At 38.8% G+C, this 21,995-nt stretch overlaps 1 protein-coding gene across 3 annotated transcripts in view; it reads right to left on the reverse strand.

The window, feature by feature from the left end:
• The window catches only part of ADK (adenosine kinase), a 507,845-nt gene that overhangs the window by 456,592 nt on the left and 29,258 nt on the right, over positions 1-21,995 (reverse strand). For 2 of the 3 annotated variants that reach the window (XM_079794329.1, XM_079794327.1), the window contains exon 2: positions 6,445-6,519. In XM_079794329.1, the coding sequence (XP_079650455.1) occupies positions 6,445-6,519 (75 nt within the window). Of the gene's footprint in view, positions 1-6,444; positions 6,520-16,869; positions 16,997-21,995 lie in introns of those variants that run through there. The other variant, XM_079794328.1, reaches the window with a different exon arrangement.

Raw genomic sequence — 21,995 nt, forward strand, 5'->3', positions numbered from 1 at the left:
CTAATAGAAATTTAAAATGGTTTCTTCTGGAAAAACAGCACTATGGGGAATGGGATAAATGCAAGGGCAGAGGTAGAAGATGCAGCAAAGGACCAACATTTTTCCTTTAAAAACCTTTAGTACTAGTTTACTTTTTAACTAGTACTAGTGTTATATCGATAATTTTCTATCAGAAATGCCAAATACATTTTTTTAAAAGAATCAAAACAATAAATATTTTATCAGAAGAATTTCGATAGTTAACGCATTCTCATAGTGTAAGATATTAATAAGTATATATTTAATTCATTTTTTATAGAACCTACCAAACCATTCCTGGATAATTCACAGAATTCAAATGCAAAACAGTTATATAAACATGGCCTGGGATGTAACTAAACATGGTTTATTGAAATAATAGGAAACATTTTCAAGCATATTCTGGAAGAAATGTTAGAAATTTAAGGAAAGTATCTACCTTTTATGAATAGGATGCAAAAGCTTGCTTTTTAATCTCCAAGTAATAAATGTAAAAATCATGATTAAAAGTTAAAAATCTACCCTCCCCCCCCCAAAAAAAAAATTTCAGTTGGCCATTTCAGGATCAGCAGCTAATAAAACAAAGAAACTATTTAAGTGCCCAGTAGTGTTAGCACACAGCTGCCAGATCATAATCATTCTGATCACATTTGCATGAACTTTTAAAAACAAACATCCAAAACATAGTGTAGAGTGAAAACAAATTACCTAAGACTAAACATAGTATTATCCCATAAACACAAACATATATCTCTAGGTTACATAAGCTAAGATATGCCTACAGGCATATCTTATCAAAATAGTAACACTAGTTACACATCATAATATTTTATCAAAATAATAACACTAGTTACATAGCATAATATTTCAAATTTTATTATGTCAGAGAGCTGGTTTCCGCCCTATCCTGCAGGCCAGACCGAGACCCTACTGGTGCACAAATTCATGCACCGGGCCTCTAGTAATTTTAATAAAATAAAATAGTGACCATTAATTAGTTGACTTCTGGAAAAAATCTCACACTAAGCAAACTTCAAATCCATGAACTCAAGTTCAAATGATTTTCTTTTTTATTTATAAAGCTTTGAGTTAAAACTGACATACAATATACTGTATATATTTAAAGTTTTAATACATGTATATGCTCATGAAATCATCACATAATCAAGATAAGGAACACACCCCTAAGAGCTCCCAACTGTCCCTTTGTAATCTCTCCTTCCCACCCTCCACCACATCCTGGTCAATGAATGTGAAACCAATTACCTGTTTTATTACAGTATAGATTAAATTGAATTTCCTATAGTCTCATAAATGGATTCATACACTATGTATTCTTTTTGTCTGGCTTCATTTTTTTGTTTGTTTGTTTGCAATTACAGTTTACATTTAACATTATTTTGTTTTAGTTTCAGGTGTACAGAATGATGGTTAGACAATCATATCCTTTACTGAGTGATGCCCTGATATTTCAACATACATAGTTATTACAATACTAGACACCATACATAGTTATTACAATACTAGAGGCCCGATGCACAAAATTCATGCAAGAGTAGGCCTTCCTTCCCCCAGCTGCCAACACCGGCTTCCCTCCAGCACCCAGGACCTGGGTTTCCCTAGCAGCCCTGGCTTCGTCAGGTCTAATTAGCATATTACGCTTTTATTATTATAGATATACAAGAGGCCCGATGCACGAAGATTTGTGCAAGAATGGGCCTTCCTTCCCCTGGCTGCCTGCACCACCTTCGCACTGGCCCGAAGCCGCCTTTCCGCCTTCCCACACTGCCCAGAGGCCCGGAGCGGCTGGGGACGGTGTAGAACACCTGTGTCCCACCTCCGACCGCTTGGCGCCTGTGTATGCAAATTAACCCACCATCTTTGTTGGGTTAATTTGCATACTCACTCCTGATTGGCTGGTGGACATTGTGAAGGTATAGTCAATTTGCATCTTTCTCTTCTATTAGTATAGATTTCCTGTGCTATACTTTATATCTCCTTGACTATTCAGTAACTAGCAACTTGTACTTCTTTATCCCTTCACCTTTTTGTGCAGCCCCCCAAATCCCCTCCACGCTGATAACCATCAGTCTATTCTCAGTATCTATGAGTCAGTTTCTGTTTTGTTTGTTCATTTATTTTGTTCTTTACAGTCCATATATAAGTGAAATTTTATGGCACTTGTTTTTCTCTGACTTATTTCACATAGTATAATGCTCTCCGGGTCCATCCATGCTGTCACAAACGATAATATTTCATTCTTTTTTATGGCCAAGGAATATTCTATTGTATATATGTAGCACAGCTTTTTTATTCACTCATCCATTGAGGGGCGCCTGGGTTGCTTGCATACCTTAGCTAATGTAAATAATGCTGCAATGAACATAGGGGTGCATATAGTCTTTCGAATTAGTGTTTTGGATTTCTTCAGATATATACCTGTAAGTTGAATTGCTCTGTCTTATAAGGCAGTTCCATTTTTAATTTTTTGAGGAACCTTCATACTGTTTTTTATAGTGTATGCACCAATCTACATTATCTCAACACTTGTTTGTTGAATTATTGATAATAGCCATTCTGACAAGTGCAAGGTTGTGGTTTTAATTTGTATTTCTCTGATGATTAGTGATGTTGAGCATCTTCTCATATGTCTATTGGCCATCTCTATGTCATCTTTGGAGAAGTGTCTATTCAGGTCCTTTACCCATTTCTTAATTGGATTGTTTGGGGTTTTTTGGGGTTGAGTTTTGTAAGTTCTTTATAATTTTTAGATATGAACCCCTTATCACATATATCATTGGTGAACATGTTCTCCTATTCAGTATGTTCTTTTAGTTGATAGTTTTCTTTGCTGTGCAAAAACTATTTATTCTGATATAGTCCCATTTATTATTTCTTTTCCCTTGCCTGAGGAGGTATATCAGAAAAAAATATTGCTATGAAAAATATCTAAGATTTTACTGCCTTTGCTTTCTTCTAGGATTTTTATGGTTTTGAGTCTTACATTTAATCCATTTTGAGTTTATTCTTGTGCATGGTGTAAGAAGATGGTCTAATTTCATTTCTTATATGTACCTGTCCAATTTTTTCAACATCATTTATTGAATAGACTATGTTTACCCCATTTTATGTTCTTACCTCCTTTGTAAAATATTAATTGATCATAAGGCTTATTTCTGGATTCTCTATTCTGTTTTATTAATCTACTAGAGGCCCGGTGCATAGATTCATGCACACTGAAAGGAAATTAATTTGAAGGTGGCCGGTGGGGCAGGACTAAGTGAGATGGGCTGGGGTGGTGCCGGGGCTCAAAGGGCATCTGTGGAGTGAGCAGGGGTTCCTCTGGCAGGTGTGGTCCTTCGGCCTGGCCTGCGGGGATTGGGCCAAAATCTGCAGTTTGACATCCCCCAAGGATCCCGGAGTGCAAGAGGGCACTGTGCAAAGTTGTTGTCGCTTAGCATTTCCTGCATTGAGCATCTGCCCCCTGGTGGTCAGTTACGTCATACCTACCGGTCAGTCTTAGCCTTTTATGTATATAGATATGTCTGTTTTTATGTAAGCACCATGCTATTTTGATTCCTATGGCCTTGTAGTATAGTTGGATTTCAGGTAGTGTGATTCCTCCAGCTTTGTTCTTTCATAGGATTGCTGTGGTTATTTGGGGTCTTTTGTAGTTCCATATAAATTTTTGGAATACTTGTTCTAATTCTGTAAAATACGCCATTGGTATTTTGAGAGGAATTACATCGAATCTATAGATTGTTTTAGGAAGTATGGACATTTTAATGATGTTAATTCTTTCTATCCATGAACACGGTATATGCTTCCACTTATTTGTATCGTCTTCAATTTCTTTCTTCAATGTCTTATAAGTTTCTGAATATGGGTCTTTTATATCCTTAAATTTATTGCTAGGTTTGTTTTTATTATACAACTAGGGGCCCAGTGCATGAAAATTCATGCATGGGGAGTGAGTCCCTCAGACCAACCTGCACCCTCTCCAATCTGAGAGTCCTCGGGGAGCCCCCTCCAATCCGGGAGTTTCTGTCTGTCTTTGTAATCATATGAGCGAATTGTCTGAGATCCCAACCCAGTTTGGTTTGTTGCTCACAGAATAATAGAGGCTTTTTTTTTCTTTGCTTCATTGGTGAAGATTTCCTGGAAGTTTTAGGATATCTTCCCTTTAATTTTTCCCAGACACTCTGATTTTACTTATGTCTCTCACCTTTGCTTTCCCTTCATCCCTCACTGTAACAGTAACTTGCTCCAGGCTCACTTTGCTCTAGTGTCTAGGAAATCCGTCTGCCACCAGAACTATGATTCCCAGCATTCCTGGTGCTCCCCACGCACATGGTTTTCCCTTCCTGCTCTGTCTCCATCCCACGGCCTCCCACTCTGCCAAGTCCTCCAAGCCACCAGCTCTGTTGCCAATTGAGAATGATGTATGTTCCTTCTATGCCAAGGGTTATTGTTTTTTTCTTCTTTTTTTAAATATATTTTTATTGATTTTAGAGAGGAAGAGAGAGGGGGAGAGAGAGATAGAAACATCAATGATGAAAGAGAATCATTGATTGGCTGCCTCCTGCACGCCCCCTACTGGGGATTGAGCCCACAACCCCAGGCATGTGCCCTTGGCCAGAATCGTACCTGGGACCCTTCAGTCCGCAGGCCAAAACTCTATTCACTGAGCCAAACTGGCTAGGGCAATGCCGAGGGTTTTTATCAAAAATGGGTGCTGGATTTTGTCAAATACTTTTTCTACATCTATTGATAGGATCATGTGATTTTTATCCTCCATTTTGTTTATGTGATATATCATCTTTACTGATTTACAGATATTGTAACAACCTTGCACCCCCCAGAATAAATCCCACTTGATCATGGTGTACGATCTTTTTCATATATTGCTGTATCTGGTTTGTTAGCATTTTATTTAGGATTTTAGAATTTGTGTTCATCAGGAATATTGGCTTATAATTTTTTTTCTTTCTCATATCTTTATCTGGTTTTGGAATTAAGATAATGCTGGCCTCATAAAATGAGCTTAAGAGTCTTCCCTCCTTTTGAATTTTCTGGAATAGTTTGAGGAGAGGAGTTACTTCTTTGAATGTTTGGTAAAATTTGCCTGTGAAGCCATCCAGTCTAAGACTTTTCATTTGTTGGAAGTTTTTTTATTACTGCTTCAATTTCACTAGTTGTAATCTGTCTATTCAGATTCTTTTATTCTTCCTAATTCTGTTTTGGAAGATTGTATGTTTCTAGGAATTTATCCTTTTCATTCAGATTGTCCAATTTGTTGGCATATAGATGTTTGTAGTTATTTTCTTACAATCCTTTGTATTTCTGTGGTTTCAGTTTTACTGCGCCTCTTTCATTTATGATTTTATTTGGGTCCTCATTCAATTTTTCTTGATGACTCTGGTTAAAGGTTTGCCAATTTTGTTTCTTTTCAAAGAACCAGCTCTTAGTTTCATTGATCTTTTGAACTGTTTCTTTGGACTCTATTTCATTTATTTCTACTCTATTATTTCTACTCTATTTCCTTCCTTCTACTCACTTTGGAATTTGTTTGTTGTTCTTTTTCTAGTTTCTTTAAATGTAAGGTTAGGTTGTTTATTTGAGATTTTTCTTGTTCCTTGAGGCAGGCCTATAATGCTATCAATTTTCCTCTTAAAACTGCTTTCACTATGTCCCAGAGGTTTGGGGTTGTTGTGTTCTCATTTTCATGTTTCAAGGTAGCTTTTGATTTCTTCCTTGATCTCGTTGTTATCCCATTCATTGTTTAGTAACATGTTAGTCTCCATGTCTTTGTATTTTTCAGTTTTTTCAATATGATTGATTTCTAATTTCATACCCTTTTCGTCAGAGAAGATGCTTGATTCAATTTCAATCTTAAATTTATTGAGACTTGTTTTGTATCCTAACATGTGGTCTATCCTAGAAGATGTTCAATGTGCACTTAAAAAAAATGTATATTATGCTGTTTTGGGGTGAAATGCTCCACTGACATTAATTTAAATTTTGGGAATTTTTTAATTTTGAAAATTGGGAATTAAATCATTAACCTTTTGCACTTGGATGTCGAGTGTGACTCGACATGGTTAGCATTAGAATAAAGGAATCGAGAAAAAAGCAAGCGAGTGCAAAGGGTTAAATAAATCAAATATACTTCTTCCTTGCAAAGAATTAAAAAAACAAAGTTTAAATGAAAATAGCAATAGGAATGAACAAATGTACCAAGTTTTCCCAGGGAAAATTGTGGTCCAGTACTCAATAAATAATGATAGTACACCTGCAAACAGGTTTAAATTACCTGAGTTTTTCTCCAATTGAAGGTGTTACACAGTAAATTCAATTCTATAGAGTTTTCATCAGTTTCTCTTTAGATATGTTTCACATAGTACATATGAAGAGTTTAATACTTACTTATCAAGGAAATCCTTATCCACTACAGCAGTGATGTCGAGAAGAGGATTTCCCATTCCAAAGAGAATATTTTCACTAAAAAACAAAATACAAGCACAAGTTAGAAATAATTCTGAAAGTAAGGTGATGTGTAAAATGCACACAAATATAAATATCTTTACCTCATCATGGAAAATAAACCTAAAATATTAGTTTATTAAACCTTTTCTTTTCCTATTACATGTAGAACAACAACTTAGAGGTAGCACAAATCCATTTAGAAAGCATGATGACTTAAATTGGATGAAATAAAATATAACAAGAAACCAGATCATGTGATTTTTTTTCCTAATACTCAACAGTCAATGATTCAATCTAATTAATTTTAATGATTTTTTAAAGATCTCTTACAACAGCCCTGGCTGGTTTGGCTCAGTGGATAGAACGTCGGCCTGAGGACTCAAGGGTCCCGGGTTCGATTCCAGTCAAGGGCATGTGCCTTGGTTGCGGGCACATCCCCAGTAGGGGGTGTGCAGGAGGCAGCTGATCGATGTTTCTCTCTCATCGATGTTTCTAACTCTCTATCCCTCTCCCTTCCGCTCTGTAAAAAATCAATAAAATATATTTTTTTAAAAAATCTCTTACAACAAAGTTTTATACTCAATAGACATAATAATTAACTCAATCTAACTAGGAAGACACCCAACTACTGAAAGTTATTAGAGAGCATGGAGCAAGTCCTGGAGGAGTCAAGGACATGAAAGCTCATGTCCCCATGTAACCCCATACCTTGCTGCGATATTATAATTTACAATAAGAAATATCTATTGTTAGGTGATTATTGCTCAATCTTTTCAGCAAACCATATGAAATGTGATTCAGAGCTTCTTGTCTAAAGGATAAAAGGAGAGAATTTATACATTTACTGTCCTGCATTGCAAGAGAGATGCTGTCAAGCTGCAATGGTTCGAAGTTTCTGTAGAACCTAGTGCAGCAACAGTGGCTGTCTAAGGGGTATAAACACTGAAACTTAAAGTAGCACATAAAAGGTGTCTCCATACAGTCAGTTAAGTAAAAACTACTCAATAATTTATCAAAGCAAATGACTTTAAACTACTCATGTTATATTTTCCTCTCCATCATTATACATAATTGACAAACTACTATATATGACTTCACTGTAATATGACAAATGAACTCTACTAAAAACACTAGTTCTTTAAAATGGCTAGTTACTTAAATGCAAGCACATATAAACTAGAGTCCAGGCCAGTAAATAATAAGGTATGTATTACCCTTCTTAAATGATGAAGGCACTATATAAGTAAGCATTTATTTTTTTCTTGTTTTACTAGATGTGAATAACATGGGGTCTACTATGGCCAAAAACTATGACTGATCCATACTGGATTTACTATTTTTGTTGCAAATCTTAGTAGTGCCTTTTCCCTGGAATATATACTAGCATAAAAGATTCTCAATAACTTTTTTTTTTTTTCAGAGAGGAAGTGTAATTTTTTAAAGTCTCATAATTCAGGGCTCCAGCCAACATAAACCTATATTGTATTACTTTTTTGGACACCTAACAAATTTTGTGCACTGACATCAATATTAGAGTAAAAGTTCTGGAGAAAAAAATTGCTTATCTATTGATATATTAATGTTGATTGGCCCTCTGAACAATAGAAATGTTTAGTTATACTTATGGTGCTAGAATCCTATATAATAAAAGGCTAATATGCAAATTGTCCCCTCAACCAGGAGTTCGACCAGCAGGCAGGCCGGCCAACCGACCATGTCCCCTCCCCCTGGCCAGGCTGGCCAGACCACACCCATGCACGAATTCATGGACCGGGCCTCTAATATATACATCTTACCTAACAATAGACAAACATGTAAATTAACCGTACCTCCGCTACAACCACAGTCAATCAGGAACAAGTATGCAAATTAATATAACAAAGATGGTGGGTTAATTTGCATACGCAGGCACGGAGTGGCTGGGCGGGGTGGGATGCCTGCTATGAGGGGGAGGGGGAGGAGAGGGAGCTACAGGAGTGGTGCTGCAGCTGGGAGGGAGGACTTGCTGGCTTCCGGGCGGCCGGGAGCGAAGCAGGGGAAGGAAGGCCTATTCTTGCACAAATATCATGCAACGGGCCTCTAGTAAATAATATAATGAGTGTCCTTAACTCTTATACTAATCATTCTCTTTTTAAATCCAAAAACCTCAGCTTCATGTGTGATTCTTCTCTCTCATCAACAACCATCTTACTAATAACTCCATCTTCTTGGTGGGGACATGAGATGGCCATAAAAGGTTTTGAAAAGTTCTGCATATTCCTGATTATCTAGAATGCCATGTACATGTGCTCAGGACTATGGGCATGATCAAACCCAGAAAAAGCCCTAGTCAATAACTTCTGAGCAGGAGGCCCTGCACAAGCAGGAAATGCAGGCTGAGGAAGAGTTATAAGCCAGAATGAGTGTTGAAGATATGCCTCAACATGCAGAGAGAGTCTCTCGGCAAAGAATGGCAGATAATAACAAGTACAGGCAAAAATGTATTCCTCACTGCTATTAGAAATGTAAAATGATGCATCAGTTCCTCAAAAAAGGAAGCATATTACCATTTGACCCAGTAATTCCAGTCCTAAGCATATATCCAGGAGAAATGAAGACATGTGATAAGACAATAGGATGGTGAAGGCCCGAGGTAGGGGGAGAAAATGGAGGGAGGGCTAGAAGGGGTCAATGGGAGATAAAGGGGAACATATATAATAGTTTGAACATGAAGTTTAAAAAAAAAAAAAAGAAAAGAAAATGGTTGCCCAGTAGAACAGGGAGTGGGATGAATTAAAAAGAGGCAGGAGAGAATTTTCTAGAGAGATGAACATGTTTTGTATGCTAACCTAGGTGGTATCTACACAAAAATTTTTTTCAAAACTTAGTGAACTTGGAATCCGTGATTTCACTATTACACATTATAAAAAAAAAAAAAAGGCAACAGCATAATTTAAGTGAAAAGATTAGGAACATATTTGTGTTCCTTAGATTATGCAAGGCCAATCTTTCCATTTGTATTCTAGATCCTATGCCTTCTTGCATACTCAATGAAATTATCTCATTCCTCTGTCCAGCATCATCTACTTTTTTGCTTGCTACTGGATCACTCCTTTCAGCATACAAATATGTTGAAATTCAGCCCCTCTTAACTCCACATATATCTCCAGCTACTATTATCCCTGCTCCTCATTACAGTAAAACACTTCTAAAATACTGTCTATTCTCTGTTAAATAGCAAGTTCCCCTTAACTAGATAAAATTATTCATTTTAAATTCTATTTTCAGAGGCACAGGTATGGCATAAAAATGACTCACAATTACATAGGAATTTGCAGCTATAAAACATTTTTATATATGTTATCACCTTTAAATCTTTACAATAATTCCATTGGTTAGGTATTGCTATTATCTCCATTTAACAGAAATAAAAAGTTCAGGAAAGTTTTATAACCTGCCAAAGGTCAGAAGACAAATAAATGATTCCTAACTTCAAAGCACGTGCTTTCTTATTCAATACTAGTGGCCCAGTGCACAAAATTTGTGCAAAGAGGGGGGATCCCCTCAGCCCAGCCTGCACCCTCTCCAATTGGGGACCCCTTGGGGGATGTCCAACGTAGTCTGGGAGCGTCCAACTGTCCTCCCCTAAACTGGCAGTCAGACATCCCTATTGCAATCTGGGACTGCTGGCTCCTAACTGCTCACCTGCCTGCCTGCCTGATTGCCCCTAACTGCCCTCCCCTGCCGGCCTGATCTCACCCCCAACAGCCCTCCCCTGCTAGCCTGATCTTGCCCCCAACTACCCTCCCCTGCTGGCCTGATCTCGCCCCCAACTACTCTCCCCTGCCAGCCTGATCGCCCCTAACTGCCTCTGCCTGCCTGATCACCCCTAACTGCCCTCCCCTTCCGGCCTGATCTCGCCCCCAACTACCCTCCCCTGCAGGTCTGATCTCACCCCCCAGCTGCTCCCCCCTGCCAGCCAATTTGGTTCTGATTGGTCAGTTTCTATGCCAATCAGCATCAAAAGCTCTGCCTCCTAGGCAGCCATTGGCTCCTCACAGTTCACCCAGATTTGGTTCTGACTGGTCGGTTTCTATGTCAGTCAGCATCAAAAGCTCCACCTCCGAGACAGCCAATGGCTCCTCACAGTTCACCCAGATTTGGTTCTGATTGATCCGTTTCTATGCCAGCCAGCGTCTCCAGGCCTATCTTTGGGCCTGATCAGTAGCCCTGCGGAGGTCTGGAGAGAAACAGAGGCACGGCTACGGGCAAAGCCTGGCAGCTGGCTGATCAACAGCTGCCACGGAGGCTGCAGATCAGACCCTGCCTCTCTCTTCGGGCCTCTCTCCGGGCTTGATCCGAAGCCCCCTTGGCAGTCAGTGCTGGGTCGTCAAGGCAACTCAGCACTGACTGCAGGACTGACTTCAGTGTTCGGTCGAGTCTTCGGTTGGTCGTTACGGACCCTGAGTTTTTATATATTAGGATACTACATTTAGAAACTCAGAACTCTCTTAATACAATAAAATGATCAATTATATATATAACTATATGTATGTATGTGCATATTATATATAAATACATATATACATATATATATTTGTCTTATGTTCCTATTTCAAATAACATTTCAACAACCAAAATCTACTATAACAAAATGATTATAGTATATACTATGTGACTAGATAATTTATTATCCAAACAGGACATTTTTGAGAGTAAAGGAAGAGCCGTTTATAATTATGCCAGGGTAACAGGTATGATTCAGGATTGTCCTGGGTAAACTGGGACATATGGTCATCCTATTTATAAGCTAGCTCTGCTATTTGAAAATAAGAATCCATGCTTATGGTTTATTACAGTATATTTTTTTTATTAGTGAACACTTCCTGTGATTCCAAGGACCATGCCAGTCTTCACATTTGGGGAGGAGATTAAAGGCTGAAGGTTATCAGGAGAGATCCAATTCTGAATCTGGTCAGATACACTTGGATATCTGTGCTGCTAAAAATTGATCGGTAGAGCCGAAACTGGTTTGGCTCAGTGGATAGAGCATCGGTCTGCGGACTGGAGGGTCCCAGGTTCGATTCCAATCGGGGACATGTACATTGGTTGCGGGCACATCCCCCAGTGGGGGGTGTGCAGGAGGCAGCTGGTTGGTGTCTCTCTCTCATCGATGTTTCTGGCTCTCTGTCCCTCTCCCTTCCTCTCTGTGAAAAATCAATGAAATATATTTTTTTTAAAAATTGATCGGTAGAATATTAGTAACTGATCACTGGGCCGATAAGCTAAATGCCAGAAACCACCAGAATGTTCCATTAACTAAGCAATGTTATAACTTATAGAATTTGACCAGAAGAAAGAAAAATCATTCCACAGAATAAAGACCAGATATTGTGCAGTAATGTGACTCATACTAGAAAAATATCTAAATGAATACAGCCATAAAAATGTTAAAATGCAAGCCCTAACCGGTTTGGCTCAGTGGATAGAGCGTCAGCCTGCGGACTGAAGGGTCCCAGGTTCAATTCCGGTCAAGGGCATGTACCTTGGTTGTGGGCACATACCCAGTAGGGCGTGTACAGGAGGCAGCTGATCGATGTTTCTCTCTCATTGATGTTTCTAACTCTCTATCCCTCTCCCTTCCTCTCTGTAAAAAATCAATAAAATATATATATTTTTTTAAATGTTAAAATTCAAGAGGAGAAAAATAAAGTGATAAACATACTATTGATAGTAAAAAATTAAAGTCAAAAGAGAGTATTTTTTGTTCAGCATTTCAGATAAATAAAAGTTACCTAACAGTCAATTATAATAATCAATTACTTTAGATAAATATTTCTAATGCATGCCACCCCCAACCCAAACACAGTCTGTTCACTGAGTCTGCCATTCACAGGCACAGAAATAATTTTCCATAAGGTAATCAGGTATATAGTTACTAGTATAGGCCTCATGGGGTATTTACAAAGTATCATCAATGGTTTAAACTCTTCACTACCTATAAGGGTATTACAATATTTTTTAATAACAATTTAAAACAAGTAAGTATGAAGAGGTAAAGAGATATTATTATTAACTAATGTTACAGGAAAGGGTTAACATTCAGTCTAGACAATCATTTTGATTCTGTTTTATCTCTGACAGTTCTATTTAATGTAGCAATACTGTGGCTGAGAAGATTTGGAGTTAGAAAATCTTGTATGCTTTTCAAACAAAGATGACCTATTTATAAATATGAGCATTAACAGCTGACAATATTGCACAGTTCTGTAAGAGGATTCCTGTTTTAGTTGTTCAAAATACAGTATTCATAAATAAAACAATTTCATTTTATTTTAAAAGTTCATTTGCCTCACTAAGAAGTCCCATACATAAAAGTCTGTGCAGCAATTGAAATTCTCATTCCTTATAAAAGACACAAGTCCTGAAATGAGTTTGAAAATTCTGTTTTAAAGGCACTAAACAAACAGCTTAACAAAGTAAGGCAGTTTCCATCTTAGCCAAATTTTAGTCTTCATATGAATGTTCTCCATCTCAGTGGCTTGGCAGATCTTGCTGGACGCACCTCAAAGCCTTGAGTGTTAGGAGAAAAATACCCCAGGACCCCACCCACATCCCACAGAAATTTTCCAATGTAGGCCAACCCACAGAAATGGTTCCAGAATCATCGTGTAGGACACAGTAATGTCGAGTCCCAGAATAGTCTTTGACCAAATCTGACCTGTCTGGGTAGGCCAAAGAATAGGGCTCCTCAGCTCTAGAGCAAACACTCTCCCTGTCTCCCTACCTCATTTTCCGAGTCTTGCCTGGCACAAACTCAAGCTGTAAGCAATGCCCAAAACCAGACTAGACACCGATGTTAGTGGGGGGGAAAAGGCAATATTCATAGGGGTGTTTTGAAATAATGTTGCTCAGTGAAAAGTGCATAAAGTATGAGTCAGAAGAGCTAAGATCTTTTTTAAAAAAACCTTTATTGTTGAGAATATTACAGATGTTCCTCCTAATTTCCCCATTGCCTCCCTCCACCTGGTTCCCACCCCACCCCAGGCCTTCACCACCCTATTGTCTGTGTCTATTGGTAATACATGTATGCATATAAATTCTTTGGTTAATCTCTTCCTGGTTCCCCTCCCCCTTCCCTCTGAGATTCCATGTTCCATGTTTCTGTGCCTCTGGTTCTATTTTATTCATCAGTTTATTTTGTTCATTAGATTCCTTGTTCATTTATTTTGATTTTTAGATTCAATTGTTGGTAGATATGCATGTATTGCCATTTTATTGTTCATATTTTTGATCTTTTATTTCTTCTTCAACATTTCATGTAATAATGGTTTGGTGGTAGCTTTTCCTTCTCTGGGAAGCTCTTTATCTGACCTTCAATTCTAAATGGCCTAAATTCTATCTTAAGCTCTACCACTGCCTAACTAGGAAATATCAAGGTCCAGTACAAAGAGTAAAATGCTTGCTAAAATTCTCTTCTATCCTCTCATTCTACGTTTTCCTGTCTCCTGAATTTAACTCAAGTATCAACTTTCCTACTGGGCCAATTAAAAATGACAAAAGCATCAATTTATCAAATATGTTCTATCATTCCCCAAATTAAGACCAGTGGGAGTCTGATAACAAAGGATAAAAGTTATTATTCAATAATTGGTTGGGTTTTTTTTTCAATAATTGGTTTTAAAGACTGTAAATTTGGACTCTTCATCAGTAATGATGAAGTAGAATACAAATAAAAGTTCAAAGAGATAGTATCTCCAGGGAAATTCATTCAAAGATCTAAGTTTTAAAAAAAAAAATTTCCTTTGCTTTAAATCATTTTTTAGGAATTCCTAATAGTTGAGTGCTACCCTAGAAAGGGCACTGAACCAGGTGTCTAGATATCTGGGTTCTAGTTAGATATATGCAATTATTTTGTATAAACGTAAACAAATTTTGGCTTCAGTTTCTTCAACTGTAAAGTCGGGAATTAGGTAAGTGTCCTTCATGTTTAAAAACTTAACATTTAAACATTTCTTTTCAGATGACACCATTTCTAAGAGCTCAAACTGCTTTTAACAAGGAGGCATTTATAAAATGCCTTAAAATTTAAAAGCACTTGCATACCTACTCAAGAACACTGTGGGATACATATGAATGTCACCATCACTGAGTATATCATGAAACAAATGTGCAGAGAAGAAGAAAAAGAGAGAAAAAACAGTAATTCAAGAAAAGTCTCTCAACCAGAACCCAGGTATGTTGAGCACTGGTCCTCAATGGTTTCCAATTCTATATTCGGTCACATATTTAGCAACAATTATTTTTTAAGTGTGATGTAAAAAAGAACACTGAACATGAAGTTAGATTTTGATAACTTGTGACCTAGTTCACTCTCCTTACCAGTAAAAGCAGGTTGATAATATATATCTTTTGGGCTAATTAGACTGGACATAAAATGGGAACATGCCTAACATGGTGTGAAACTAAGGTATGACATAACTGCATTAAATGCAGTTCTCACTGGGAACTGGCAGGGATTATCAACTCATTCAAAACTGTCACCACATACATAGTTGCTTCAACTTCAGTAATCTCCCTGCCTACTCCTGAACCTAAACCATCAAGCTCCTTAGAAGACTACAGGAAAGAAAGGAGGTACTATAGTTGTCTCTCACAATACTTTATAATTTTTGTCCATCGAAGCAGCTTTTTCAGAAAATGTAAATAATATATTGTTTCTATAAAGGCATCATGAGGAGCACTAGATCATGGATATTTGGATTCAATTCCTAACTCTGCCACTAACTGATTTTGCACACGGCACTCAACTATTCTTGGTCTGTTTCCTCAGTGGTAAAATGTGGCACCTGTTTTGGATAACATTTAAAAATCTTTAAGTCATGTCACTATAGATCAACACTATGTAAAATGCAGACAAACATCTGAAGAAACAGCATAAATGTAACGTTATTAGCAGTTGCCTATCCTTTCATAAGTCAAACGAGGCTGGTATCAACCTTTAAATCAGCCTTTTGAACACAACCACCATCAAACCCTTCATTAAAAGGTGCAGCCTGTTGCCCCTTGCCAAGCAGCAGAAGCTTATATTTGGGAGTTTCTCCAATTAAGAGTAGCCAGGAAGACAATGGTCAATTAAAATTGAGTCCACATAAGAAATGGTTCTTATTACAGAAAGTAACTGACCCACAACCTAATTAAGAGCAGTTTCTGATACTGGGGGTGGCAGTGGAAAGGGGAAATTAATCTGCTTTGACAGCACTTTCTTAATTCATCCTAAAACGCTATTAGCATTGTAACCAGGACTTGTATGTACTGTAAAGCCTTTCCCCCAGAGTCTCCATGTTTCAACACCTGAATTTCCCCTCCTGCATAATGAAGTGCTCTTTGCCTATGTTAGTTCCGAATTATGCAATTTAAGAAACTGTATCTGAGTTCAGCACAATTGGATGTTACCCTTATCTTACCTGAGGGTTTGGTTCTCAAGTCATCTCTTAAATTTGTGTAGTCACAATAAGCAATGAGACACTGTTAAATCGCCAGGACTGAGGCGCTGGAAGCTCAGACAAAAAACTAACTTACTCTCTTCACTTTTGTGCGGGGGCCTCCTTCCCTTTCTCTGGGACAGTGAAGGCCAGGGTTTGCTTTAAAAGAGGGAGGTGAGAACACTGAGGAAATACCGTAATTTATCTTTTCAGAAATAGTTGCATTAGCATAAGTTAAATATTCAGTCCAAGATACACGCAGGCCCATTATCCCATCGCCATTAACAAAGAACCTTCAAAACTCTGCAAGAGCAACTGGGGGGAGTCGTGTTTGTCCCTCACTGTATACCTACCATCTGACCAAACGCCTTTCACCTGTGACTCGCAACAAGCAGGCCAACAGCTGGTGCCTTCCGCAGAGCACTATTCCAGTCATAAGCAAACATTTCAGGGACGCACAATTTCATCACTTGGGGGCAATCTACCTGCACTAGAGAAGGGCCAACTTTGCAGGTCTGCTCAAGGCCATGATGAAGTTCTGTCAGAGGCATGACATGCAGGAATGGACACACAGGGGCACGCCACACTTCCTCTGGGGGCGGGGGGGAGCCACGTTTTTTCATGGAAAAGTCACTCCACACACAGGCAAGCCTCAACCCTTGTTATCTGGGCGGGGGTCACGCCAGGGGCGGCTGTTTACAGAGCCCGCCAAGTGCCACCGACCCCCAAAACTTCTGAGGAAAGCAGAAATGCTCAAATGGAAAGTGCAGAGGACCTCCGACCCGAGGGGGACCAGTGGCCCCGGAGGCTCGGGACCACCGAGCGAAGGGGCGGCAGCCTTCCGGCAGTCGGGGTCCTAACCCCCCGCGGGCGAGCGGCTCGGGCTGCGCCCTCTCCGTACCTGACGGACGTCATGGCTTCACCTTCCAGCCCCACGCGCAGCGCCCGCGTCCGATGCTCCGCGTCCGCCCAGCAGCGGCAGCAGCAGGTACCACGGCAACTGCTCCTGCTCCGGCACTCAGCGACCGCGGCGCGTCCTCACACACCCCGGCGCGGCCCCCGCCCGCCGGGCCCTCGCGCTGATTGGCCGCGCCCGCAGGGGACGCCCCGCCCCGGGCCCGCGGCCGCAGAGGGGCCAGGCGCCCGGGCTGCCCGGAGCTGCCGGCGCTCGGTTGGCACGCGGGCGGGCACGCGGGCGCCGAGGCCATCTTGAGCCCCGGGAACAGCGTTCCCCCCACTCCTAGCTAACGGGACGTGAGGTCGGGTGCCCGCCTCAAAAATGGCTGCCCGAAAGGCCACCGGTGTTATCAGTCACATGGCCGCGGTCTACCTGGGCGGGCGCAGGTCGCTTTAGCGGGACCGGAGCCGGGGACGCTGTGGGGCCGCCTTCGGGGCCGGGTCACCAGCCTGCAGACCCATCTGCGGGGAAACGCAGCCGCCGCCCCAAAGCTCAGCCGGGACCCAAGGCCAGGCAGCCGCACCGCAGGTTAAATTCGAACTCGCAGCCTGTGAGTGTCAACTGCTGGGTCCGATGGTCTCCAGGCGTCCTTGGACTTAAACATTAGAGCTGCTTTTTAATGTGTATGTAAGTGCCCAGGACTCTAAACTTTGTGATTAGCATGTAGGAGGGTGAGGCCCGGACACTGGTATTTTTAGCAAACGTCCCCTGGTGATCCAGGTACACACATAAAGTTTAAAACCTTTTGACCAAACAAACCTACTGACCATCCAGCTTGCCACACTTAATTGTCAATTACCTCACTTTTCTGAATAGTGTGCAGCCCTCTGATGCCATAGGAAAAGTTGAAAGACCCTAACCTTACAATTAGTGAGGATAAAGGGTTAAGAAACTGATTCTGAACCGCCAATAAAAGACAGGTTAAATTAATTCCAACTGCGGGAAGGACAGGGCGGGGTAGGGGGCAGGTGGTATCTGTAAACGCTTTAGGACCTAAATAGCTGTTCTTGATTCCCTCTTTATTCTCCAATAATATTCATATTAACAGATTCCAACCCCCAATGGCATTTATTCACTGACCATTAGGATGGTGATCAATTCCATAGGTCTACAATTAGTTACATTAGAAACACAACTCATCATGTGATATTGAAATGTGCCTTATGTGTAACCAGAAGAACTGAATTTTTAATTCTATTTAATTTTAGTTTACATTTTAAAACCAAAGCAATGTAAAATATTTTCCCATTAAACACAATTTCGTTTTCGCAGGACTACATTTCACTTTTTAACTTGAAAATTTCTCAAATTGAAACAATATAAATATAAAATACATACCATATTTTTTCACGACAGTACAAAAATATATGAAAAATATCTCAATAATGTTGATATAATATTTTGCTATGTTGGGTTAAATAAAATATAAAGTTTCTTTTTACTTTTTTAATGTGTCTACTAGAAAATTTAAAATTATATGCATCTTGTATTATATTTCTACTGTAAAGTGCTGTTCTACTGTCTAAATTAGCCTTGCTTTTTTTTTAACCTGTCATTGCCCCATGACCAAATAATTATGTTCTTAAAATGAAATTAGTAGAGATACCAGTTTATAGATGGTCTGCTAATCATCTAAAATATGAAACATTCCACAAGATTTTAAGTTTCTTTCAAAAATGCTTTCTTTTAAGCATTTCTCTCTTTAATTTTGGAAATGCCTACCCAGAATGAAGCCATGGACTATAAATCTGCCATGTTGGGCCCATGAGGAATGGCTGTTAAAAACAGAGCTATATTTGGCTGATGAGACTTTGACCAAATGTCCACAAACAGAATTAGTCAATTGTTCCTCTGAATTTCCACAGGATTTGAATCAAATTAAAAAAAAAAAAAAAGGATAGCAATTTGTAGTGGTGGAGACACTGACTAATTCAACCGTTTCCCGCTCCCTCGTGTGGAAAATGTTGATAACCCACGGAACTAAAAGTAAAACCAAGAATAATCCTTAGAAAGGATTTCAAAACTTCAACATACTTTTAATAGGGGATATAGCATGGTGCTTCTCAAACTTTAACATGCATACACATCACATGCGGGATCTTGTTAAAATAAGGGTTTGACGCAGCAGGTCTCTGTGGCCAAGATTTTGCAATTCTTTATGTACCCAAGATTTTGCAATTCTTCATGTACCCAGATCTCATCATTTGCTTCTTTTCTGTGGATCCTGCTAAGTAGCAAGGTTGTAAAGGTAGCAATACATGTGGTTTGTAACCCCTGCTTGACTTCCTACTAGCTTAAGGTGACCAGATCGTCCCGCTTTTGGCGGGACAAAACCGATTTTTAACAATATAGGGACTTTTTTAAAACGCTGTGGGACACGGGACAAATTGTTAAAAATCGGTTTTGTCCCACCAAAAGCGGGACGATCTGGTCACCTTATAACTAGCTGTATGATCTTAGACTGGTTTTGGAACTTTTGTCTTCAGTTTACCCATGCTTTTCAGGGCATTGCGAAGATTAAAACTTAATTCTAATAAAGTGTCTAATAGAGTCCTTGGCACATGGTGTGATTATTTTCTTATTATCACACTAGTTAAAATTACATCTCTGGGAAGCATGACATGAAAGCTAACACGAACTTGGCCCTGTGAAAAATAAAATGCACTTTGCTCATGTCTAACGTACTTTATAACTCCCACTTTTGATTTTTAACAAAGTTTTTTTGTACCAAAACAGCTAGACTTAAAGCTTTATTTTTTAACAAACATACTAAATTCTATGTCATTAAGAGAAGACAAGGGCCTGCAATATTCAAATATTTAATCAGATTAAAGCCATATCACATTCAAAGTTTTAAAAAACAACTTTTTTCAACTTTTTTTTTTTAATCCTCACCCAAGGAAATGCTTAAAGAGAGGAAGAAATGAGAGAGAGAGAGAGAGAGAATCATCCATCTGTTGCCTTCTACACATGCCCCAACCAGGAATCGAACCCAGGTATGCGCCCTGACCTGGAATAGAATCCGCAATCTTTTGGTGCATAGCATGAGGCACAAACAACTGAGCCACTCCAGCTGGCCAAAAAAACCAACTTATTTTTGTTAAGTGTCACTTAACATTTAACTTTATAAGTGATTTTTTACATAATCAACACAACTTGCAAAATATTTATTTAAAAATATATTTTGGTACCAGTTCATTTTGACAGGTACAGGCATAAAAATGTTATTTCGGGAAACAGGCTCATATGTAATTAATTGTTCTTTCAGAGTCAATGACATATAGACAAAAGTAAAGACATTTTTTTCCAGGTAAAGACAGAAGTTCTTTTTATTCACAGCACCTTTGTTATGGAGCTATTATAAAATCTTTCCTCAGTCATGTTCTTTTTCTAATCTTTCCCTATCCTCCTCTCTACCAACCAATCTTTCCCAAAACACACACACACAAACACACACAGCTACTGAGCAACTATGACTTAAACTCTTTTGATCAATTTTTTAAGCAATTTATTTCAACCCTATTCTCTATACTTTAGGGAAAAGCAGTCAATTGAAATTTTTATCCATCATTAACTTTTTTATAATTTAAATAGTTGAACCAGGATAAGTGTGACCCAAAGAGAATAGTTTGCTCTTGGGAAGATAAGTAACTATTCTACCTACTTACCTAATCGTGTGGTTAGTCTGCCGCTATAAAAACAAATAGATTGCTAATTTCAACAGTTAAGTGCCTCTAGCCCAGCCAGTGTGGCTAACTGAGCGTCGACCTATAAACTAGAAGGTCATGGTTCGATTCCCAGTCAAGACACATGCCTGGGTTGCGGCTCTATCCCAAGTGTGGAGCATGCAGGAGGCAGCAGATCAGTGATTTTCTTTCATCATTGATGTTTCTATCTCTCCCTCCCTCTCTCTTCCTCTCTCAAATCAATTAAAAAATACTTTAAAAAAAAAAGTTAAGTGCCTCTGGATAGCATAACAAATATGTTGACCCACCATACTAATCTTTTCAACAAATGCTTCAAGCCCCCAAATAATAACAAAGTCCAATTCAAATACAGCCATTTGTTGTTAAGGGTGCAATAAAACAGCATCTATAATAACAAAAGGGTAATATGCTAATTAGACTGGACGACCTTCTGGATCAAGCCGGGGCTGGGAGGGAAGCCCAGGTCCCAGGTGCCAGAGGGAAGCCAATGCCGGCAGCTGGGGGAAGGAAGGCCTACTCTTGCACGAATTTCATGCATCGGGCCTCTAGTTTTCCTATATTATTACTGGGAGTTTAAATTAGTGCATTTCTAAAAAGCTTCTCAGCAATATGTCACCAATTCCATTTTAGGCAACTATTATAATTAAAATAGGACAATGTGAACAAAGATAGGTAAAACCAGTTAATCATTTCAGCATTAATAGTAAAAAATTTATTACCTAAATAACCAAAAATAGAACAATGGTTAAATAAATTACATAAGAATGTTATGGAGCTATTATAAAATCTTTCCATAAACTTTTTAAGAATGTACAAAAATGCTCATGATATAATGTTAAATGCAAAAAAGCAAAACAAACAAAAGGAATATAGAGAATGGTCTTGACTTTGTTAAAAGAAAAAAATACAGCGTGCAGGCATATGAGCCTAACCAGCGGTTAAGGACAACAGGGGGGTGGGGGCATGTGTGGGGAGGGGTGTGGGATGGGAATGGGGGAACGAGGACAAATATGTGATACCTTAATCAATAAAGAAATTAAAAAAAAGAAGAAGAAAAGAAAAAAATACATACCATAATTGCACACAAAAAAGATTGGTAAGAAACACACCAAAATGTTATTATTGGTTTCTCCAGAATCTGAAATTATATCTAATTTTTACTTTATTTATATTGATCTAGCTTATAAATTTTCCACTATATATTGGTTTTATTAGCATAAATTTTTGTGATTACTATTAAACTTTATCTTTATGAAATGATTTAAAACTACAAAACTCCTGCTCTTTATTAAAACACCTTTTTTTAATCAAAACCTTCAAAACTATCATCTTTAGATGGATCAGACTTACTTTATAAATGTC

The sequence above is a fragment of the Cnephaeus nilssonii genome (genome assembly GCF_951640355.1).
Source record: "Cnephaeus nilssonii genome assembly, chromosome: 16".
Taxonomy (NCBI): domain Eukaryota; kingdom Metazoa; phylum Chordata; class Mammalia; order Chiroptera; family Vespertilionidae; genus Cnephaeus; species Cnephaeus nilssonii.